Consider the following 19,606-nt stretch of genomic DNA (forward strand, 5'->3'; position numbering starts at 1 on the left):
TGTCGAAGAGGAAGATGAAACCTAATGAAAACTACCTCTGCTCCCAGGAAAGGCACCTGAGACTTAATTTCTACAGGTGTCTGATGAGACTTCGCACACAAATGTACTTTCACAAAACAATTCCCAGACACAATCCAGGTCAATAAAAAACCAGGATAAGAGCCAGGGAGGTTAGATTTAAACTAGCTCAAGGAGAGTTTGCTTTCGTAGCAAACCCCAAACAGCTTTATCCCTTAATGCAGTACACATCATTTGGCCCTTTGGCGGGGGGGGGGGGGGGGGAGGGAGGCAAAGGCCAGTATTTCCAAAAAGAGAAGTTATGTTCTTATTCCATTTAGACCAATTTTCTTTTATGTGTGGGAAATCAAGGGATAAGAAAATGTGCTTTCAAGAACCAAAGACTTACCCTTTAATCAGAGCTTTATAAAAGCTAACTGAACTAACCACTGGGTGGGAAAACAGTCACTTCAAGGTGCCTCACCACAAGACAAAACCCTGAAGAGCCTGAGTGATGTTTCATTAAGCATCAATCCATGAGTAACAAAGAATAAATTCCAAAGTGCCGTTTCAGAATATTAATAGTTACCAGATAGTTTTACTTAGTATACATTATCTTACTTAAACTCCAAAACAATCCAGCAAGGTAGATGGCATACCCGACTTTACAGAAGAGGACACTGAGACTCACAGAAATTAAGTAACTTATTTAAGTCAACAAAACCAGTAAGTGGCAGCACAGAATTCAAAGTCAGGTCTGACTTGAAAGATTGTGACCTTGACCCTTCAGAGTTTTCTCTACTATACCATGTCCAAAAAAAGAAGAAAACTATGATAGGGCACCTTCCTATTTTGAAAATTAGAAAGCAGAATTTAGAGACAGTGGGCCAAACAAAAGTTAATGTGTTCCACTACTCCAGATCAAATGCTGCTTCTCCACCATCAAGGCCCAACAGCTGAAGAAAATGGCCCATAGAGGCTGCCTGGATCCAGCCCACAGGGAGCTTTGTTTGCTAAATCAGTATTTCTCAAAGAATATCTGCCTTGCATTGGAAATGTATAGAAGTACCTTATGTTTCCCTTCCCTGAGGCTATTGTAGTCAGATCAAGTGAAAGGCAGCTACTGTGAATAATGCACTGACTCAACCAAACTCCAGCCTGATGCCAAAAAGCAAACCTCACCTGAATGAAAACTCGGCTCAAAACCAGCAGGTGAGAGCACGGAGAGAGGCTCACCATCACCAACCCACAAGCTCTGCCTCCTGCCCGAAGTGGTGAGGGCCGGAGGGGCCGGGCAGTTCATCACCAAGCATACCGAACCATTACTCGCCCCGGCCTCACAGGAGGCTCGAGGCCAGTGTCCTGCTTAACCCTGCGACTTCATTTCCTATTTTGGAGCCCTTCCAACAGCCAAGAATGACCAAGCAGCGAGAGAAGCTAATGGCTGGGGAGAAGCAACTGAGGCTTTAAAGTCCCAGGCAGAAATGCACAAACTCAAGGAAACGAGGAAGGAATTGTGATAGCTTTTAAGAGTAAAATGGAGTCACTGTGCCCCTGTCCCCAACATCTCCACTACCAGCTACTGAAAATGAGATTCCACTTCAAAACAAAGAGAGAAAACAGACTGAAATTTTTTTTCATCTAACAAGTACAATTTAATCATTTTCTGTGCTTGTTATAAAGTAAGCTAATGTATTTGACATCTTGTCATTGAATTTTGAATTCATTTTTGAATTTAAATGATTTTAGCAATCACAATGATGAATTATGCATATAATATGGTTCCTTCTTTTTTCCCATTTTGGCCATTTCTAAGCTTTTCAGACATTCCGGGAAAATCACCCAACCTTTCCAGAATTAGCATGGGTTTTAAAAATAAAACCAAAACCCACTGAAGCTGCAATTTCCCATTCCCAGACAAGCCAAAAGCAGATGGGCTGAAGCAGACAAAGTCAGGAAGACGATGAGGAGCCTGAGTGGATAAGAGTGGAAGCCAGAGAGGACCAAAGAGGGGGTGCAGCTTGGAGAAATGATGCAGAGAAATCCTGGCAGCAAAGTACACACCTTGGCATTGATATAAGGGTCAAAGGGGCCGTACTTTTTGAATTCTTTGATCTCAAGAGCATTCTATAAAAAGGAGAGGAAAAGAAAATGTGATGATAAAGTGGATGAAATACGTCAAAGCAATGCCCAGCCCTGAGGGGGCCCAACACAAGAACAACTTGGATGTGCCTTCTGGGTGCTTGGAAAGGAAGTTAATGGGGAAGGCAGCCTTAAGGGCAGAGCACACATCACCCCCTCTTATCCAAGCAACCAACTGGAACCACATTAATGGCTTTTAAATAAATCAATGTGGTACTATGACCTAGATCCATTAGGTCCTTCAAGCTACTGCAGACATCTTGCCCAATCCCTGCCCCACCCACCTGCCTGCCAGATACTCAAAACACCGGGCTGGTGTCCCACCTATCAACGGATACTCCAGGCGGGAGGCAGCTGTGAGCAGGACAAGCTAGCACACTCAAGTGGCTCAAAAATCCAAGCAGCTGTGTTCCAAGGCAAAAGTGAGCAAAGACAGGATTAGAAATGGTTGCCGAAAATTTCTTAAATGAGAAGGACTTTAATGGGTGACTAGATTTTTCAACATTGAGGAATATTAGTTAAAAGCAAACTTCCTTGTAAATTTCCTCCAGATAAGAGAAATTACAATCACTTTAGCCAGGAGGAGTAAAACTGCATTTAGCTTCTAAAGAGGCAATTCTAGAGACAATTTTCATTCCTAATGTTAGAAAACAAACATCCTCATTGATGATCTTAAATTTCTGTTGCTCACCTATCCAGAAAATTCAGCCCAAAGGGGGAAAGGGAAGCTGATGAACAGCTACACACGTGCAATCTCCAAATTGAGAGATTTGGGAGCATCGCTTTAATTTTCTCAAACCTCAGAGTGGAGGTGCCCTTCTCTGAGTCGAAGTCAAGCTCTTAACAGCTCCCTGAGAATATGCAGAGCTTTGCTGATAGATAGGCTCGCAAGAATGATTTCTTATTTTTTGAGGAACAACCCTGATCTAATTCTATAGGTAATTTAACAACCTCCTCTCAGCAAAGTCATTAGGCAAATAGTCCTGAGCTTCCTGAGAGGAGTAGCATCTCTCCCATTCAAGCAACCAGGAAAAGAACCTGCTTCAGTTCAGAGCAGACAGGAAACCAGAATGGCTTGTCACACAGGGAAAGCCCGTCTCCTCTCAAATGGACACACAATGTCACATCCGAACTACAAGAAACGGTATTTTATGAGAGGATTGTCTAGAACTTGCATAATGCAAGTATAATTTTTTTATTTTCTAAGAATGATCTCTGCTTTGTCAAAGCATGGTCACTCTTAAATCCACATTATGGGACCTCATGTAACTAGTTTTCATTCTGTTGAATCACCTCTGACCTCCACTCAGATGTTTTTGTGAGCTCCTTTTTCAGCACCGGCACGAGGCCTTCCACCTCTGCCAGTTCTGATGTAGGTAAAACAGCAGCAAGGTTCACACAGTACTGAAGCACACTCGGCAGACTGCTGTTTACCGGCTAGAGTTGCACTGCCATGTTGATGGCATAAGCACAACTTATAATTAATTAAGCCTGCCAGTTTGGAATGGCCTCGAAACAATTTTGCAGGATTTGCATTATTTCCGATTTTGCACAGGAGGTATTTAGATTTTTATTTTTATAGCACTACACCAAATCTGCACATTCAAACGCGTGTAAAGTACATCCTCCGGGGTATAAGATCCCCCTGATGCATTGGGAGAAGTGGTGCTGGCAGGAGGGGAACCATTTGTGGGGCCTGGAAGAGCTGGTTGCCTGAGCTGTACACACTATGGAACTGAAACAGTGCTGGGGCCAACGTCTGGCTGTAGCTCAATGGAAGAACGCTTCTCTTCCTTCCGACCTGCTCATTGACTCTGGTGTGTGAGGGCCCTTGATGGATGAGCAACCGCACTATCTGGGCATCTCCTTTCCAGGCTGCCAAGTGCAGAGGGTAACAGCCTTTAGAATCGGCCACGTTGGTCAGCGCGTCGTTCCTCAGAAGAACCTCAACCACATCCCTAGAAGGCAAAAATCAACCATGAGTTTGCAGAACCAACAGCTCTTTACATTTGTGCAGCACAAAGCCCTTTCACAGATACTCTCTCACGTGGCTGCCCTCTCTCTACCTGAGCTCATCACCCAGTCTCTTCCTTTTATGCCAGGAGCTACTTGTACAGCTGCTGATACGAGGCTGAAACACCTTCAGCTGAACTACAATGACTCATCACCTCCCCATCTATCTAGGCTTTCTAGACAATCCACCTATACTCCATTATTCTGAAAACATCTGGCCCCATTGTCTAATAAACCTTGCAATGTTTCCTTGTTTGTGATGTTTAAACAGCATTCACGGATAAAATTTACATAAAAGTAGTCGTGCAAGACAAATATCATTATTCACATTATTCAGAGCATTTAGTGATGTGGGAGCTAAAAGCAGGGAGGCAGAGCAGAATTAAAGTTGTTGTGAACATAAGCCAGACACATCTGGTATCATTTGATACGTCAAAGAAGAAGGACTTGGCTTTCTTCTTGGTGACACTGTTAATCAAGCTGATGCAAATGTATAATTACCCCCATGCACACGAGGTCAAAGAAAACCCCCACTGTAAATAACAACGGCATCTGGAGAGAAACTTGGCTAACAAGTTGCAGTCACTTAAGTTCAAGATTCACTTTAATTCAGGTCACCCCACTAGTTATGGGGGCAGGGGGTTCCACAGAGTTACTGTCAGCTTTGTCTAAGATAGCTACAGAAAAGACATAATGGTCACGTTCAATATACTTTAGAGAAGTGTAACGTACAAGGGAACAATCATCACCTGTTTTTGGCACATCAGAGTCAATTAGGCTGGGCCAAATATCACACAGGTGTTACAGAATACCTCAAGGTGGTGAGGGCCCTGCTCCTTGCTCAGCAAAATCTAAAATGGTTCCAATAATCCCTCCTCATAAAAACTGAACCTCTACTTCTTATCTCCTGGAGTATGAAGCCTCAGACTCTCTATAACACCCTCTGTTCTGTTACACTTTGGTTTCCTTTCTTCCACATCCTGGCCAATCTACTCACTGCATCCACTACTGTGCCCGCCCCGGGGCTGAGCCGTCACATTCTCTCTCACTTGAAAGGCAGTGCCCTCTGGGAAAGGCTGCCAAACCATTTGAACCTATGTCATCTTCTCTCAGACTCCCCCTGAAGCACAGCTTCTCCATAAAACCTGCTGCACAAACCCTCCCCTCAACAACTACTACCAATACCTAAGAGAATTAAATAGGCCATATGGTTTATGTATCTTTCCCCTTAAGAATGGTTCCTGTTGTCTACCAGGCCTACTTTATGAGGCAAGAATGGCAGGCAAGAAGACAGAGTAAATAAATAACTAACTCCTTTAACAGAAGGGACCAGCCAATCTATTTTCAGTTTACAAAGGTACTGGCTACCTAACAGATTACCCAGCCCCTTTATGACCTGGCTGCCCCAAATGTGACCCTCATATTCAGGTCATTGTGTGGGACTGCACCATTTCAAAACAGAAAAGGACAAAGAGAAGAAAAAGGTAAAACTTAACCTTTGGTTGGAGTTTTTTGGGGGTGGAGTAGAGAAGGGTGCCTAAATTATACACTGAAGAGAGACTTGGGAATTCTGGATATACTAAATTTAGTTTGTTTTTCCCTGTTCCTCAACACTACGGCTTAGTGATCCTTTATAGGAATCAAAAAAGACAATCCGAAAGCCTGGGTTCTGAAGGGTCGGGTAGGAATGTAGCAAAAAATACTTACTTATGGCCATTCAAAGCAGCATGGTGTAGAGGTGTGTACCCAGTGCTGTCAACACAGTTCACGTTTGGCCCCCTCCAGATGCTATAGAGGAAGTAAAGGAAAAAAAAAAAAAAGTTTAGAGCCAGCTAGCTACTTAGAAAATAATTCTCTGCGGTGTTTAACCAAACTAGTTACAGTCACATGATTCCCAATAAAGGACAGAGGCTATTTACGACAGAAGTGCACAGCACTGAGGAAACACAATCATTTGCGGAGTCAGGTGTCAAGACAACAGTGTCATCATTTAAGAGCTTGCTCTTCTGTACCCTTCTCATCGTTTTTACTTTTATTATTTTTTAAAATTGAATCCATTTTCTCTTCTGGCATATGTTTGAACTCTGCTCTATGATAAGTCATTTCTGCTCTATGATAAGTCATTGAAGTGTTACTTTTTTTTTTTGAAGTAAACTCTATTCCCAACATGGGGCTTGAACACACAACCCCAAGAGCAAGAGTCTCATGCTCTACCGACTAAGCCAGCCAGGTGCCCCATGTACCCTTCTCACGTTTAACTACATTATTCACACAGTCTGGGAATCATGCCTCTGAATACTTCCAGGATTGTAAGAACAGTTCATTAAAAGGCCATCAAAAATATCACTGAACCAACCATTCAGCCAGTCAGAGGTACTGGACACCCACCTCTAAGCTGGTGACTGAAAACTCAAGACAGACTCAACACAGACCTACGGATAATCCAGATGAATTAACCAGCAAGAACCAAGATGAAAGAACCCACATTAATAAAAGCACCAGGACACATGTGTTAAGATGCAAGAGACAACTGGTCTTTCCTTTGTGAAGGTCTTATTGCTAAAAAGAAGAATAACAACAAAATCTGTAATGTGAATGCCTTATTGAATCAGAAATACTGCACTAGGAAGGCTGCAATGTCATCTTACTTAATCCTCAAAGCCTTAATTCGTACTTCTGTTTCACACCTTACTCCACTGGCCAGAGCTACTAAAATAATATTAAGTAGCAGAGGGCTGCCTTGTTTTGTCCTTGCTTTTAATGAGAATGCCTCTATCGTTGGTAGTTTGTATGAGGTAAACACTCTAACATGTAAAGGAAGTATCTTATTTTTTTTTCCTTCTAAAAATGTTATTAAAAATAGTTGTTTAGGGCCACCTGGCTGGCTCAGTTGGTGGAGCATGCAGCTCTTGATCTCGGGGTTGTGAGTTCGAGACCTATGTTGGGTGCAGAGATTACTTTAAAAAAAAATTTTTTTTTTTTTTAAATAACTGTTTAATTTAAATGCATTTTCTGCATCGGTGAAAATAATCAGTTTTTCACATTTAACCAACTAATATGCTATTATCAATATGTTTCCTAATAATGAGCCTTTCTTTCATTTCTGCAATAAAACTTACTTGGCCATTATCCATTATGTCCATCTTAGTGAACTGTACTTAAGAGTATCTACTTGAGAGTATTTTACTTAGGATTTTCACAACTGCATGCATAAATGAGGGTGATCTAAAGTTTCTGCTTTTTGTGTTATTCCTACTAGATGGGACAGGTGTTAGGCTTGGCTCACAGATCAGCTGGGCAGCTATCTACCCACTTCTGTATTTAGGAATCACTGGCATAGAGCACTAAAATGATAAAGAATCACCAGTAAAACCATCTGGGCCCAAAGACTTTATGCTCAGATGTTGGAGGCTGCATTACTTATAACAATAAAATTTTGGAAATAGCCCAACAGTCCATCAATAGAGAAATGATTATGATGAAGAACTACAGTACAGAGTAGAACACCATATTTATATGCTTATATTGCTATGTAATAAGAAAAGAGATGAGGGGTGCCTGGGTGGCTCAGTTGGTTAAGTGTCTGACTTCAGCTCAGGTCATGATCTCACAGTTCGTGAGTTCAAGCCCCACGTTGGGCTCTGTGCTGACAGCTCAGAGCCTGGAGCCTGCTTCGGGTTCTGTGTCTCCCTCTCTCTCTGACCCTCCCCTGCTCATGCTCTGTCTCTCTCTGTCTCAAAAATAAATAAAACATTAAAAAAAAATTAAAAAAAAAAAAGAAAAGAGATGATAGTATAATGTTAAAGACAGAAAAAGAAACAAAGTGGTTAATACTGTATAGAAAGAATCTATAAGGGAAACTAATCAGGATAGTGGATTCAATGCATAAGTTTACTCCATCTCCTGTCTAAAGTTCTATGAAGTACAGAAACAAGTCCTACCCTACACCACAGATGGGTAATAGACAAACAGAGTCAGACAAGAACATAAGAAAAGATTCATCAAGTAACTGACAATGTTGAGAATTCCTAAAAAGCAGAACTCAGACAAGGTCAGCTCTACAGAGGCACAGCCTGGAAGAATGAAATTAAAATAATCACACACTGGGGTGTCTGGCTGGCTTGGTCAGGGGAGCATGCGGCCCTTGATCTTGGGGCTGTGAGTTCAAGCCCCACACTGGGTGCAGAGATTACTTAAAAATAAAATTTTTTGAAATAAAAGAAAGTAAAATAAACATACACTACTTTTCGCCAATCAGACTGACAAAAATGAAAACAAAGTGTTTATAAAGATCAGGAAAACAAGCACTCTTCTATACCACTGGTATGAGTTTGAATTGGTGAATTCCTTCGGGAAGACAATTGGCAGGATCCACCAAACCAAAAATAGGCATTCACTTTGAGCCAGCATTTCCACTTCCTGGCAACCATTCAACAGAAACACTTGTACACATGCACAAAGACACATGCTTGTACTGGACTCTGCTTCACCACCAGAGTGAAAACTAAAAACTTCATGTCCATCAGTAGGTGGGCAGTTAAATCTCAGGTGTGCCCATACAAAGAATTATATAACCATTAACAGTAACAACAAAGGAAAGAAAGCAAGTTGGACCTAAGTGTCCTCACATGGAAAGATTTCCCAAGATACACTGTGTTAGGGGAATGTGAAAAAAAAGAAGGCATCGTGTAGTACACAAAACATGAGCCCCTGCGTTAGCAATGTGTATGTACACGCACACACGATGGATGGTGATGTGAAGAGGGCTCCCCAAGTGTTGACAGTGGTTCCCTCTGGGAAAGGAAATGTGTGCTGGGGGAACCTACGGGTGATGAGGAGGGACTCTCACATTCTGCTCTGTATTCTACCACACTATTTAAAACCCAATGAGAATGCATTCATGTATTTTTATAATAATTTCTTAAAAGAAAGAGGGGAAAGAATCTATGCATAGGGAAAAGAAAACCAAGAAAAATATCCAACTGTTAATAATAAACAGTTGAACATATGTGATCTGGGCCGCTTGAATGGGCATGTCTATATTAGGTTTAAAGCCTTGAGATACATTTTCAGTGAAAAGAGAAGATACACATGCTTTGATATCTAAGTTATTTGTTCGTTGTCAGTTAAAGATGCTGTGACAAGGTCAGGAGCCTGAGGTACTTCCTGGTAACCCCCATCCTCCATTAAGCTTGGATTCCTACAGGAACTTCCAAACAAAGAGTTAAAAGGAATCATACCTCTTTGTCACCCATGTACGATAACCTTATTTTCTAAACCAAAAACTGTATGCCCATGCCTGACAACGGTGAGGACGGCAGTAAATGAAATGGGTCTGGAAAACCTAAGAGGTATGGTTTTCATACTTATTTTCAAACTGACCCACCAGACAACACATCATCATTCCATTAAAACACAGGTGACACCTAAGAATCAAAAAACAACTTGTTTGCCCCAAATCAGTGGCAGATCCACAATTCCCATTTATAGAGTTCTTGCCATTTGGCCAAACAAGGACTTGACGATCTAACTGGGATGACAGGATGAGATAAAGATGCATCAGTACAAGGCTGGAATAATAATCTCACAGCAAGACGACCAGAATAAAGCAACAGGGCTGGAAAAAAGAAAATACCAATAATGGGCCACGCAGTCAGGAGCACAGGTTTGTCAGCTCCTCAGACCCCCTCAGGAATGTGCCAGCTCATCAACGATTTCAATCCAGGTCCTGAAGTGACCTGAGAACTAAGCTTTAAACTGCCCTTGCTTTAAAAAAAAAGTTTTTTTTGAATATTTATTTTTGAAGGAGAGAGAGACAGAGTGTGAGCAGGGGGGAGGCAGAGAGAAAGGGAGACACAGAATCCAAAGTGGGCTCCAGGCTCTGAGCTGTCAGCACAGAGCCCGACGTGGGGCTCAAACTCACAAACTGTGAGATCATGACCTGAGCCGAGGTCGGACGCTTAACTAACTGAGCCACCCGGGTGCCCCAAAACTGCCCTCCCTTTTAACAAAAAAGGCAGGACTGAGCATGCTCTTTCTCTTTCTAACTTTTACCTCTATGTCTCTGGTTTAGAGGTGATTAAGCTTGGGTGCCCTATACTAGCACTAGAACTCCCTCAACACAATTTAAGAAGACAAGGAAGAAAGGTAAGGACTTTCCTGCATTCAGCGGCAACATTTCCAACTAGTAAGGTCTTCTGCCCCTCCCCTGCTTTTTCTCTAACTAGCATTTTGTCTAAATGCCCATCTAGAAATCTGAGGAGATGGGGGCTATATTAAATAAAAACTAAATGAAAACAGAGAACTGTAATCTCTCTGCTTAGAATTTTAGCTTCAAACAGGATGGTAACATCCCCCTCCACCCAAGTGTCTTCCTTTTTGGCAGCCCAAGAAAAGAGCTATTTACAATCTGGGTCTTCCTCTCTATCACAGCTGTCCTGTTAGGTTTTTCTAAGACATTAAGTACCAAAGGGCTGCTCACCAACAAACAAAGGCAAAATAAAACACGCCAAGAAAACCAGAGGGGGCGAAAAACGGTCCAGGAGATTCTTAAAGTTTAACCTGTATGGATCGTACAGAAATGCAATGGCTGCCTTCGACTTGTAGAACAAACCATCGCAGTATCCTTGATGAGTCTTAGGGGAGTCCTAGCAATCCTGCATGAAGCAACTGCACAACCCAGGTGAAAAGCTGAGGCTCCATAGTTAGCCCACCTAAGTTATTCAAAACTTGCCTCTACCACTGCCAGTTGCATGACAAGTCACTTAATCCTCCAGATCTTTCTCTGCATCTGTAAATTCTACTGTGATAGGCTCCTCAGGGCTTAAATGGCTCATGGAAACTAGACCTAAACTGGTTTGAACCAGTTTAATTGCATTAGGGTTGAGAAGCCTAAGACGTGTCACAGCAACCCAACCACATGGACATGATGCCAGAGCACAGCAAGCCTTGCCTTCTGTGACTCAGAAACACCCAAATTGGAGATGGCATCTCAAGGCATTGGAAGGGCGCCTGGCTGGCTCAGTCCGAAGAGCATGAGACTCTTGATCTCAGGGGTTGAGAGTTTGAGCCCCATGTTGGCTGCAGAGATTAACCAATTAAATAAATATATTTTTTAAAGTAACGATATTGGAGAGGGCAAGGAAGAATATGACTGATGAGAACCTGTGGCTTTTGAATCCCACCTCAAATGCCTCTCTCCATTCATTTAAAAACTGACTATACATTGATCCATGGCAGGTGGCATGCTGAATCTAGAGGTAGTGATGAAGACGAATAGGCCAGCCATACAGACACAGCCTACTCTATACAGTGAGACAGGTGCTGACTGAGGGTCTGCTCGCAGGGCTATTTGGGCATGTATTCAACAGCTAAGTTAAGTGTGCCCCCTACATGCCAGGCACTGTTCCAGGGCCTGGAAATGCAAATGAGAAAAGACAAAGTCTCTGCCTTCATGGACCCAGAACTCTAGAGGGAGGGAGAGTGAGCAAATAAATAAATAGAAATATGGTGGCAGGTAATGGTAAGTGCCATAAAGAAACAAAGGAAGCAGATCAGGCACTCTTGAGACTCAGGAAATACCTCTCTAAGCAGGTGACCTTGGAGAAGAGATCTGAATTCAGTGAAGGAAGGAGGGGCCTGGATGTCTGAGGGGGACAGGTAGAGAGAGCATCAAATGCAAACGGCCTGAGAAGGAGCATGTTTGACATGTGGCTGGAGAGCAAGAAGGAGCAGGGGGCACTACGTCCAGGGAACAGGCTTACAAAGGCCTCAGGTACGCTGAGGTCAATAAGCGTCCACTAAGCATCTACTATATGTCAGGCTCTGGTGAAAGATACAACGTCCACACTGAAGGAGAGGGGGAGCACTTTCAAAGCAAGAGGCAGGGACAGAGACTCTGAAGTCCAAACCATCATGACCAGACACTAAGTCTCTAAAAGATGAATCTGGATTAAAAGATCCATCAACGACACCCACAATTAAATCTACATATCACTCTTCAGACCTAGCAAAACTCAGGCAAAAACCTGAGGTAAAATTGCTGAAGTTTCTGTGAAATCAAATAAGAACAGCAGAAAATACACAGAGACGCTTATTCTGTCCAGCACGGTAAGGCGCCCAGTTCAAATGTGCCCTGATCCACAACACCTTTCGTGGCTCTACTGGCTCATATTAATCTCTAATCTCACCAACCTCAGATTTTCCAGATCATCTATGGCACCTTCACCACAGCATTTATCACATTTGACCTTGAACCACAGTGAATTTTTTACGTTGCTCATTCACACCACGTATTTTAAGTTCTTTGGGGAAATCCCTTGTGTTTCCAAGAGCACAGCAGTATGCAAGGAACTGGCTTAGGGCCACCAGCTTGCAACTTCTAACACTGGGTTTTTACCAACCTGCAGTAGGTCTTTATGCACTAACAGAGTCGCTACACCTGTATCCTTTAAAAATGGCAATCTCTTGAAGGGACATATAAGAATACTGCATTTGAGATGTCTGTCTATAAAACACAGGAACAGAAGAACCGTAAGTTAGAACCAAAGTGCCCAGCCCACTTTCATCTGTGACTATTCTATGGGATCAGATTTCAGGACTGAAGGATATCCTAAAGTGGCTCTGTGCTGGCAGTAAGCTTGCTTCATGTGGTTGTCCAGCCACTTAACTGCTTCCTTCAGACAGACAAGCAACGGCAGGCATCTCAGTGGGCCGGCAGAGTGTCCAATCCAGTTCGATTCAATTAATGTTTATGCACTACCTTCCATATACCATGGTGCTACACAGTCTCCACCCTACAGTGGGGAAGTCAGGCAAGTAAACAAATGACAACACAGAACAGTGTGTGACATTCTGAGAAGGAAGTATGCCTAGGGTAGCTTAGAGGGAAATGGAAATAAGGGTGGTTTTGCAGAAGAGGAGATACTTGAGCAGAGCCTTAAAGCTTAGAAGGAATCAGCCGGACAGAAGAAACAAAGAGGCAACACCCAAACTCAAGGTCTTTCAAGTAGTCCCAGCAAACGGCCAATGCACGTACTGTGAGTGGCTGGAGCTCCAAAGTGAAAGAATGGTGGCTGCGAGCATGGAGAGGTGGGCCGAGCCAAACTATGAAGGGTCTTGGAAACTACCAAACTCTGAGTGGGGGGTAATCAGATGTAGGTTTTAGAGAAATCCTTCTGTTGACAGCTGGGAGATGGGAACGTAGATGGCTAATTTGCTATTCATCATGCTGTTGCGAGGGCCTGATATATTTCAGAATTGGGGGGGGAAACATCACTTTGCCAGGCAGTTGTGTAGATGATGGAGTGGAAGTGGTGTGTGACTAGGTCCACGGAGCCCAGCTGGAAGTCAGCAATTCAAGCATGCAGTGAGGACCCGAATGAAGGCAGTCGTAAAGACAGAGAGAAAAGGACAGATTCAAGAGAAAACAGAAAGGATCTGGTGACTAAATCAGAGTAGGGGCACAGGGTGAGTGAGAAGCGAAAAATTCAATACACAATGAGGGTAAATTCAGGAGGAAAACCAGGGCTGCTCTGCTTTGTGAATGGGATGTTGTGAGGTAGAGGAGAAAACGAGGGGAAGGGGAGAAAGTTTTGTTTTGGTTTAGTTAAGGCTGAAACGAATTTGGACTCCCCCATGCAGATAGATGTCCAGTCAGTAGGTGGGTAGCAGGGTCCGGAATACCGTGGTTACATGGTCAGTTTAAAATGATAATTTTCAAGTGTTTACATGCATGTTCCCCATATTTGACCCTTACAACCATATTTATGGAGTAGAAAAGTACATATTATTGTTTTCGTCTTATAGGTAAGAAAACTGAATTTCAGATGATTTACTGCTTATCATACAGCTAATTAACGTGGCACTGAAACAAAATCCCACCTCTGACTGCTACTGCATGTTTTTTTTTAGTTTCTCCAGGATCTTGAACTTGACTGTTGAGAGAAAACAACTTTGGGCTATATGGGTCTCCTCCTGTATTAATTCTCAGGAGGTCAAAGACTCTCAGAGCAGCACCAAGTCAGGAAAGGGCCTTCTCCATCACTGACTATAAAGAGAGAGCAATGGCAATGAACATGAAGGGTAAGAGAGGTTCTGAGCAATCTTCCAACCAATTTTATTAAATCATTAAGGTGTAAACAACAGTTTGTCTCAGCCTTTTTTTGCCAAAGGCCTTCACTGTTTTTCTTTTAGTTATCCTTGCAAAGGCAGATTTATCGCTGAACTTCAGCAAGGGCTGGCAGTTTTCCAACACAAGGAAGCACTATCCAAAGTCAGTCTAATTTTAAAAAGATTTCATCTTACTCAAACAAATTTGACACATCCTTACTAAAATGCTTTCTACATATTTAACTGTTGAGGTTTAAAAGAAGAGATAACAAGGAGCCCATGAAACCATCCCCGTTGCCAAAGAAGCTTGTGATCTTCGGAGAAAGACAAAACTTACCAACATAAAACAATTAGACACAAAACCATCCAAAACAGTGCAAACCCCCCTAAAATCAAGTTAACTGGGAAAAACTGAACATGTGTTTTACTTCTGCTCATTCCTGATCCCTATCAAAATGCAAGTGAATACAAACAGGAGAAAGAGAACAGTAAACATAAATATGAACATTTTTTGGAAGATGAAAAGTAGGTAAGTTAGCAGAACTGAGAAAGTGAATCCCATGGCCATAAAAAGAGATGCCTTTTCTGCCTTCACACATACACACCCTGGGAAGGCTCAGGGATTAGAGGTACCAGGTGGCACACGAGGCTAGGGATAAGGAGGGGTTGCAAACAAGAACTTGATACAAATTCTGTTTATAAAGAGGCATCAGACCACCAAATCTCTAGTCACATCCAGGGCAGCCAGTAGACGATTACACCTGTACCCAGGCAGGAGAAGGTATATCTATTCTGTGAAGAAGCTGGACGGGCTCCAGACTGGGGGAACCTCAGGAACAATAAAAGGCAGAGAGAAGCACTGTACTGAAAACAGAAGCCCTAAAAGGAAGTCTACATCCTGAAGGACGGGATCTCAGCTCTGCTCCCAGAATGCTGGCAGCCCCACCCCCAACCCCCAAATAGAAGGTTGGAAGATTCTTTCCTGCAGAAACCAAATGATTCCACAGAAAAGTTCAATAGATGCAGACTTTTGGGGATTCCCCATCAAACCAGGTAGGTTCCTGCACAATCATCCTATGATATAAAACCCATCCTTGCCAAGTTCTTCCCACCTCTATACAGACCATCCAATTTGCTTCTTAGTGTCTTGCTCTTAATTGAAAATGACAACCAAAGACGAGCACACATTTGATCGAGGAAGGTGTTCAACATGAAACGACACAGCACAAAACAAACCGAATAAAGGGACTCAAAGGAACAGAAACTGAAAACCAAATAAAATCTCAACCCAAAACAACAATAACAAACTATGATCACACAAAAACAGGATTAAGAAAAAAAACCTGCAACAATTAGTGAAAAGTTTTTGGAAATTAAAAAGTGATAGTAGAAATAAAAACATAATTAAAGAGCTAGAACATAAATTTGAGTAAACTTCATATAAAGTGTAACCAAGGAAAAAGATGGGAAATACAAGAGAAAGGATAAGAAAATTAGAGGACCAAGAGTTCCAGAGAAAAGAGAGAAAGCAGAGAGGAGAATATTATCAAAGAAACTATTTAAGAGATTTTCCTAGAACTGAAGGATTTGAACCTCCAGTTGAAAGAGTCCATCCTATGTTCAGAACAATGAACAATTTTTAAAAAGACCCATCCCCAAGGCACAATGAAATTTCAGAATACATTTCAGAAGTCATGGGATAAAGAGAACACATTTTCCAGGGACAAAAACCAGTTTGCATATAAAGGACTGAGTGGCATCAGAATTTTCAATAGCATCTCTGGAAGCTGTAAGACAAAAGAGCAATGCTCTCAAAATTCTGAGGCAAAATGATTTCCCACCTAAGATTCTATAGCAGACAAATTATCAGTCAAGTATGAAAAGAGAATAAAGATATTTTTAGACATGCAGGGTCTCAAATTTTACCTCCCACACACCCTTTTATCAGGAAGTGACTGGAGGATATGCTCTACCAAATAAATGAGCAAACCAAGAAGAGGGAGATAGGCATCCAGGAAACAGGGCCAAAAAAAGGGAAAGGGAATCAGCCAAGCAGCAAGCCTTGAGTGCGGCTGGAGGACACAGGGCTCCAGGGGCGTGTCTGTGGGAGAAAATGAAACTGACAAGACCAACTGATGGGTCTGCCTGGGATGTGGAAAATAACATTAAAGGATTTAAAAAGCATGGTTGTAGTTTGGAAATTAAGAGTCAGCTGGGCAGAGGAAACTCTGAAAACCAACAAGAGAGGCAGTTAATGAACCGTATAAGAAAAAAAAAAAGATTTTAGTATATTAATTGGGCTAGTAGGTGAATACTACTGGCCGCCAAAATAATACAAACATAAACATTAGGTACTGATGTAACTAAAAATTGTGATCTGAAGGATGAAGAAAGAGGTAGTGGATTGACATTGGACAAGAAAGCTAAAAACTCTTCATAACAGACTGATAGAGGATGGCTAAAACTTAAAAAAAAAAAAAAAAAAAACAAGAAACAACAGCATAAAGCATAATAATCTGAAATATGGATGAAATACCTACAGAGAGCTAAAAGCTGGAAACGTTTGCTTTCTCAGAAAGGAACTCAGGTTCCTTCTGGGAAGAATGTCAGAAATGATTGTGACACTACATGACAGGCTGGATGAGTCCCTGTCAACTATGAAATGTATAATTTTGGTAACCTTGGCTTTTTGTGGCCATGTGTTTGTGTTTCAAGCATGATGAGAGGCAGTGACTTTGAAGGGTTTATTCCATCATGAGAGGGAAACACGAGCAGAAAGGCAATGCTCCATTTTAACTTCACAGGTGACACAACTCACACAATGAACTTGGAAGGATGGCCTCCTTGTTCCTCAAAGCCAACAAAGAGGGCTCCCCTGCCTTCTGCCAAGGACAATGGTTTCAGAATAGACATATTGGTTACATCCAGTGTTGCTGTCTACAGCATCCTATTCTAGGCCCTTCTGTTTCTAGTCGGTAACTGGAACGAACACACCCAATACCACACACACGTAAGTCCACAAGTTGTTGGAGAACAGGGAAACTGTGAAACCCAGTACATTCACTGAATGACTATGAATGTTCAAGGTCATTGCTATCTGAGGCAAGCCTGGCACTGCGTCCCCACCAAGGCCTACAGCAGGGAGGGGAATGTGAACAGCAGCATGGGGAGCACACAGTGAAACTGTTGTTTCACTACGGACATGGACATGACAACCTAGGAGGAACGCTGCCATGAAGTGAAAGTCACTACAGGAGTACTCTGCTGCTAGAATATATTCATGAGGGTTGATGTAGAAATCAAGTTTTCATAAGCCATATTTCCCCCATGGTTTACACTATTACTTCGGGGGCCCTTATCTTTTATTCAATTCAATTTACCTTGGCATGGCTTCTTAACACTGTTTCTGTTCTACAGCTGAAAAAAAAAAAAACAAAAAAAAAAAAAAACAAAAAAAACCCAAAAGGCACAGAACTGCTGAACTGCATGAAAATGACCTCCAGAGTTCAAGATTCTGATTCGACTTTAGTGAGTCATTCAATGCATGCACTCGTCGAGCAAAACAAACAGTTGTCACACTGCATGCTCCACGACAGCAGGGACTGTGCTTGTCTCATGCCACCTTCCCAAGTGGCAGTTACACAGTACCAGGCACCCAGAGAGAAGAAAGGAAGAGGCCACTGTTCTACTCTAGTACCTTACAATAAATAAGACCAAGTCTCTGCTCTGAATAACTTCAGAGACACAGAAACAAAAAATTATAATGCAATTTCATATGTGCTATAAAAGAACTGTGCAAAAGCTAAGGGAACACGGAGGAAGGCCTGGATGAATGGCATTTCCATTAGCAAGAAAAGGGATGAAAGGGCTTTGTAAACAGCAGGCAGAATGTGAGATCACACTGCAGCCAAGGTGATGTAAAAGCAGACACTTCCCAGTTTTCTGCATTCTTCACCCAGGGTCTCTTTCCTAGAAGACTAGGCTCCTTCCTGCCTCTTCCCAACCCCCATTTCCAATTTACCTCTTCAATTCCGATCAGCTTGAGCAAAGCTCTCCTCCTCCGGAACGTCTTCCTTTCGTTTGCAGGCCAAGCAACTGGCTCTTCATGAGCTACTTAGAGAGCTTCTTTTACTTTGCCTTCATTACAATGTTTCACTTTAGAGTTCTGTATCTGCCACTATTTGAGTCTTTCTCACTAGAATACAAACAACCATGTTTACCACTGTATGCTCACTGCCAAGAAAGAGCTGTACCTGGCACACGCTGAAAGCTCAAAGAGTAAGAGAAATCTACACCTAAAGTAATGAGGGAGCCTAGCTACTCAAAGAAAGGTATGGTAATTTTTAGATTAGAGAACTCAAATATCCTTTGCCAAGTTATTTCTTGGGTAAAAAAAACACTGCACAAATTTTACTAAATATACGTGCACACTCATTCCACCCTAAGATGACATGTTACCCTAGAAAGAAAAAACACTGTTTCTTCTCTTGTTTAGTGTGTGTGTGTGTGTGTGTGTGTGTGAAGAAGTGCTTATAAGAATGATGTGCTCCCTGGCTTGTCAAAGTCCAGAGGTTTAACTGGGCTGAGGGAGGAAGGCCAGGTACCTTCCTCAGTCACGTTTGCAGACAAAGATGCCTTCGCCTTAGGGAAACCATAAATCCAGACTTTGAGACCCCTTTCTTGGAATTTTGACTCTAAAAGGCCTGGAAATAACAGCTAACATTAAATGTTTACTAGGGCACCTGTGTGGCTCAGCTGGTTGAGCGTGTGACTCTCAATTTTGGCTCAGGTCATGATCTCAGGGTCGTTGGATTGAGCCCAGGGTTGGGCTCTGGCTCTGCACTGAGCATGGAGCCTGCTTGGGATTCTCTCTCCATCTCCGCCCCCTCCCCTGATTACCTGCTCGCTCTCTCTCTCTCTCTCTCTCTCTCAGAATAAATAAACATTAAAAAAAAATGTTTACCATGAGCTAAGTATACTTTAATTAAAGTGGATTAAAAAACCCACTGATCACTTCTCACCAGAACCCTAAAAGGGAACCCAGGAAACTGACAAGTACACAGGTAAATAATTTACCCAGGGGTATAGAGCTGGGAATGAGCGACACTGGGTTTTAACTCCAAAATCTCAACCAATGTGCTATATACAACTTCTTGAAACACACTCTCTCCTTACTGTTTTTCTCATTCCTGAATAAGAGGACTCCCCCATAGCTCATCTTCTCTCATTTCCGCCCTGTTTCACATTCCCCACTCCTTGTTCATTCTGTCTTGCTCTTTTTCTTTCTTCCCAAGGTCATAGGAAACCAATAAAGACGACTGAGAGAGAGGCACTATGTTCTAGC

The 19,606-nt window shown here is 42.3% G+C and overlaps 1 protein-coding gene and 1 long non-coding RNA gene across 7 annotated transcripts in view; one reads left to right on the forward strand and one right to left on the reverse strand.

Moving 5' to 3' along the window:
- Positions 1-19,606, reverse strand: part of ANKS1A (ankyrin repeat and sterile alpha motif domain containing 1A) — a 178,351-nt gene that overhangs the window by 102,452 nt on the left and 56,293 nt on the right. For 4 of the 6 annotated variants that reach the window (XM_019456827.2, XM_019456830.2, XM_019456826.2 and 1 more), the window contains exons 2-4: positions 5,860-5,940; positions 3,941-4,097; positions 2,062-2,124 (exon numbers count right to left, since the gene is read on the reverse strand). In XM_019456827.2, coding sequence (XP_019312372.2) covers positions 2,062-2,124; positions 3,941-4,097; positions 5,860-5,940 — 301 coding nt within the window. The remainder of the gene's footprint in view (positions 1-2,061; positions 2,125-3,940; positions 4,098-5,859; positions 5,941-19,606) is intronic. The other 2 variants (XM_019456828.2, XM_019456831.2) reach the window with 1 other exon arrangement.
- Positions 13,059-14,297, forward strand: LOC109271488 (uncharacterized). Its single transcript, XR_002081984.2, has 2 exons — positions 13,059-13,242; positions 14,065-14,297. It is a non-coding gene; the product is annotated as an uncharacterized LOC109271488 (long non-coding RNA).

Source organism: Panthera pardus, unplaced genomic scaffold, assembly GCF_024362965.1.
Source record: "Panthera pardus isolate Hobbes unplaced genomic scaffold, ASM2436296v1 HiC_scaffold_17, whole genome shotgun sequence".
NCBI classification, from domain to species: domain Eukaryota; kingdom Metazoa; phylum Chordata; class Mammalia; order Carnivora; family Felidae; genus Panthera; species Panthera pardus.